Source organism: Phalangium opilio, unplaced genomic scaffold (genome assembly GCF_054372755.1).
Source record: "Phalangium opilio isolate 3A_F unplaced genomic scaffold, DU_Popi_V2 ptg000101l_1, whole genome shotgun sequence".
Classification (NCBI taxonomy): domain Eukaryota; kingdom Metazoa; phylum Arthropoda; class Arachnida; order Opiliones; family Phalangiidae; genus Phalangium; species Phalangium opilio.
The window spans coordinates 4,583,554-4,588,278 of NW_028324204.1; the positions used below are offsets into that span (position 1 = coordinate 4,583,554).

The following is a 4,725-nucleotide window of genomic DNA, read 5'->3' on the forward strand; positions in this document are numbered from 1 at the left end:
TGTATTATTCATTTCTTTTGATAATTGTTCTTTACATTTGTTCTTAGAAGCTTATACTCATTTAAATAATCTTTCATTTGAACTTTGGATTAAATGAGAATCAAGTTCGGCCCGGCCCGGCCCGTTAACTTCCAAAATTTTAAAAGCCCGACCGGCCCGGCCCGTTAATTTCCAAAATTTTAAAAGCCCGACCCGGCCCGGCCCGATACAATTTTCAAAAGTGGAAAGCCCGGCTCGGCCCGTGCAGGACTCTGTAACGAGCCACACAAAATGGAAAATTGTATCACTCTAAATGCGGATGAACGAAAGGAAGTCTTCAAGAAGCTATCACTTTGTTTTATATGTGCCCAGAAAAGACATACAGCAAGGTTTTGCAAGAAGAAAAGAGAAGTTTCCTGCAAATTCTGCCAAAACTGTCATTCGCACATGATATGTGATACTCAATACAAAGCTGTTTCCAGTCCAGACAACAAGAAAGAGGAAGACAGAACTATTCAAAATGAAGTTGCAACTCTGCCCACTATTCTCTCTAAGAATTCCTCATCAAAAATCTACCTCCGCACTGCCTGGGCAAAGATATATCATGATGGAAAAGAAGAAATCGTACGATGTTTGTTGGACGACGGAAGCCACCGTACATATGTATCATCTTCTGATATATGCCAAAAGTTAAACCTGCCCATCATTGGAAGGGAGTCGTTGAATTTGACAGTGTTTGAAGGAAGGAATAAAAGGATTGAGCGTCCAAAGGTACAATTGTCTCTAACAAGCCTGTTTGACACTCGAAGCATAACCGTAGAAGCCATAGTATCACCAAAACTAAGCGGAAGTACCCCAGGAGTTCCGAGACAAGACTTAATGAAATTATCTGATGAAAGGGGATGGAAACTAGCCGATACGCCACCCTACGATGGGCTCTCAAGTTCCGAGGAAATTATATTGTTATTGGGAGCAGATTACTATTGGAAGGTATCTAGCGGCGTCACCGAAAGAATTAGTTCATCTCTCATGGCACATGACACCATCCTTGGTTGGATAATTCATGGAAAGGATGAAGAATTGCAAGATGACGAGTCCTCAATAGGCTCTTACAATGTATGCGTTTTTCACGTGATGAGTTACCATGAACGAAACGAAGAGGAACTAATATCTGAAAGTCTGAAAGCATTTTGGAAATTGGATGCACTGGGAATCGTGGACAAAAATGATGACCAATTGATGAATGTAAAAGCCATACAGAGGGATTTCGACTCTAAGATTTGTTACGATGGAAAGCGTTACGGAGATTGTCTCCCTTGGAAGGATGAAAGAAAACTTTCAAACAATAACTATCAACAAGCAAAAATTAGATTTCAAGGCCAATTAAGAAATTTCAGGAAGAATCCAGAGTTATTCAACAAATATGCTGAAGTCCTCGAAACATACTTGAAAAATGGAATAATCGAAGAGGTGAACATGGGAAGCGAGTCTAAGACGACATTTTATCTGCCGCACAGAGAAGTAATTAATGAAGAAAGAAGCTCCACGAAGCTTAGAATCGTCTTCGACGGATCCTCCCATGCTTTAAATTCGCGGCATTAAACGATTGCCTTAATTCAGGACCAGCACTCAACATGGACTTACTTGGTCTACTGATAAAATTTCGGAAGAATAAATATGGATTTACGGCCGATATTGAGAAGGCATTTTTGCAAGTGGGGTTATCGGAGAGCGATCGAGATGTAACAAGATTTCTTTGGATAAAGGATAGAACACTAGATCCAGATAAACTGCAATATCAAGTTTACAGAATGACACGAGTTTTGTTTGGCCTAACATCAAGCCCATACTTATTGGAAGCTACAATTCGCTACCATATTGAAAAATTCAAGCATGAACAACCAGAAATTTACTAATTGTTGCGAGATTTCCTGTACTTTGATGATCTTGTGGGTGGAGCAAAAGACGAAAATAAAGTTTTTGAATTGTTCAATGGAGCGAAGACGATGTTGGCAAAAGCTGGAATGTCATTACGAAAATTCCAATCGAACTCAACTTGGTTGAATAAAAGGTTGTCTGAAGACCCAAGTGAATACAAATCTGTCAAAGACAGCGGCAAGATATCAAATACGCTGCTAAAGGTTTTGGGAATTGCTTGGTGCCCGGAATCAGACATGTTATGTTTCGAAGTCTCCAAACTCCTGGACTTTCTCAGCAACAAGACAAATACAAAGCGTTTCATCTTGAAAGCCTCAGCTCGCGTATTCGATCCCATCGGGTTCATTTCACCTTTCACCGTCAGAATTAAATGTCTGTATCAAGAACTATGGAAGAGGGGAACTGACTGGGATCAAGAAATCCATTCCGATTTGGAAGAAATTTGGAACAAGTGGTGTCTGGAGTTACCACTCGTGTCCCAACTAGAAATTCCAAGGTACTATGGTGCCTTCTAATATCTGGGATTTCATCACCTGGCGTTGGTGGCTTCTAATATATCTGGGATTTGAAACCTGCCGTTGGGGGCTGTGAATATCTAGTTTTTGAAACATGGCGTTGGGGGCTACTAGTAACTGGGATTTGAAACGTGCCTTTGGGGGCTACTAGTATCTGGGATTTGAAACGTGCCTTTGGGGGCTACTAGTATCTGGGATTTGAAACGTGCCTTTGGGGGCTACTAGTATCTGGGATTTGAAACGTGCCATTGGGGGCTGCTAATATCTGGGATTTGAAACCTGCCGAAATTGTTTCACAATTATAAGAAGATATTTGTCCAACGGTGGAAATTTCTTAAAATGATCACTGAAAATAGTTTTCTCATTGATTTCATGCACTTTAGTTTCTTCCAGCGGTGTGGGATCTAGTTTTTGTGACCTCTGAAGATGGTTTTCACTCACGACCAATTTGACGCAAGACGCTAGATTCGTATTCGCATGGCGGTTTAAATCCATTATAGCAGTGGTAACTGGCGCAACCACGAGTTCATTATCGGGGACTGTGACGGATTTACGTTATTGTTGTTGTTTTCTTCTAAAATAACGCCACTAGGTACAAAAACCTGCGCCGCCCCCGCGTTTGATTGAAGTTCCGGACGGACACTGGATGAGGACAAGGAAGGTGGTATGTCTATCATGGGGAAACCAGGACATTACATGCCAGGGTAAACCAAATCCAAAGATTCTCTCATTAACCTATGTTTTTAAAGGAGTTACGTAATCTGTAGGGCAAATTTATAAGTGAAAAACCTTTAATTAAAGAGATCATTGCGGACGGTTTAATTTGGACTAAATGCCAAAAAAGATATAACAGGGTTGCCACGAAAATTTGAAATTCCCCGAATTTAATAGGTTTTCCCTTACTTATTTTTACGATTTTCCCTGGTTTCCAGAGGGAGCTTCCATAAACCTTCAAAAATCGGTTACCACAGCGATGTTATACAGTCGACTTGCTCCATCGTTTAGAGGCAGACGCTGCGATTCTACAGTCTGACAATAATGTTGTATGAAATGACTGTTACTTCACTAGTCGTTAACTACTAAATTACATAATAGAAGATTTGTTTCAAATAAAGAGAAGCCTCTTAAGAAGTTGGGTGAGACGTTGGCTGGAAACTTGAGGGACGTAAAACATTATATTAATCTCACTGTCGGGAGGCTTTTATAACCTCAGAGGATTTGATCTTGTACCATCGTTCGCGCTCTTGATAATCTCACCATGCAGAATGCTATTTTTAATCTCTCAGACATAATTTTCTAAGGTTTTAGTCTTTAAATTCTCACATAATATAGTTTCTACTGTAAATAGGAAAACGTTTTTAATATGATTCGTTATGAAAATATATACGGCAAAGGTGCTGAAATAATAGAAAGAGATGTAGATATGGAAGATGTTGAGATTGGACACCAGGATATTGTAGATGTTCAAATTGAGGACCAGGGCTCAGAAGATGTTGAAATTGAAGACCGGGATTCTAAAGATGTTGAAGTGGATGTAATTGGACATAAGGACAAAATGAACACTAACATTTTTTATCTAGGCCGTCATGAATACTTGGATCTATGTGAGGTAGAACGCATTTTGAAAACCGCGGAAATACGTGTTAAAGCCGATTCCATTATGACTTGATTCCCTGTTAAACCAAAGGGTGGTCAAGCTTTTTTATATAACTGTAAAAACGTCAAGGACTCTGATTTCTTATGTGACCAGTATGCAGGATTTTTATATTATGGGAAAAACAAAAAAAGTTAGAGCAGCCATCCGTTTTGAAATCTATTGAAAATTGAAAGCCAATGGAAAGGTTTTTAATTTCCAAAAGCACATTTATCGGTTGACAATGTCATCTTCGACTAACAATCCTGTAGTTTTAATACATTATCTGGGAAAGGAAACACTGTGCCAACGAAAGCCGCATGGAAATTCGAAAATTAAGACGAAGTATTTTTGTCGAAACACCAAGACTTTCAAAACCAAAGCCAAAGGTCAAATAAAAACCACTAGGGCGGAGCCAAAATCAATTTACTGTAATATTCAGACATTCGGATGATTAGACCCTCCGCGAAAAAGGTACGAAAAATGGCCTTCAACCATTCCCATTGACACTAGGCCTAGTTGTTTAAAAAAGTTTTTCTAAATTCCAATCCACCGTCATTTTAAGTTTTTGTTCGTAATAGTGTGGATTACTATGAATTATTATACAAAGGCATAATTATAAATTATTATATAAAGGTATTATTTGGCCTATAAAATATT

General features: G+C 39.1%; 1 protein-coding gene across 1 annotated transcript; it reads left to right on the forward strand.

Moving 5' to 3' along the window:
* Positions 1 to 270: 270 nt before the first annotated feature.
* On the forward strand, positions 271 to 1,581 carry LOC149630994 (uncharacterized). Its single transcript, XM_089851201.1, has one exon. The coding sequence runs from the start codon at positions 271 to 273 to the stop codon at positions 1,579 to 1,581; it is 1,311 nt and encodes a 436-aa protein (XP_089707327.1).
* The last annotated feature ends 3,144 nt before the right edge of the window (positions 1,582 to 4,725 follow it).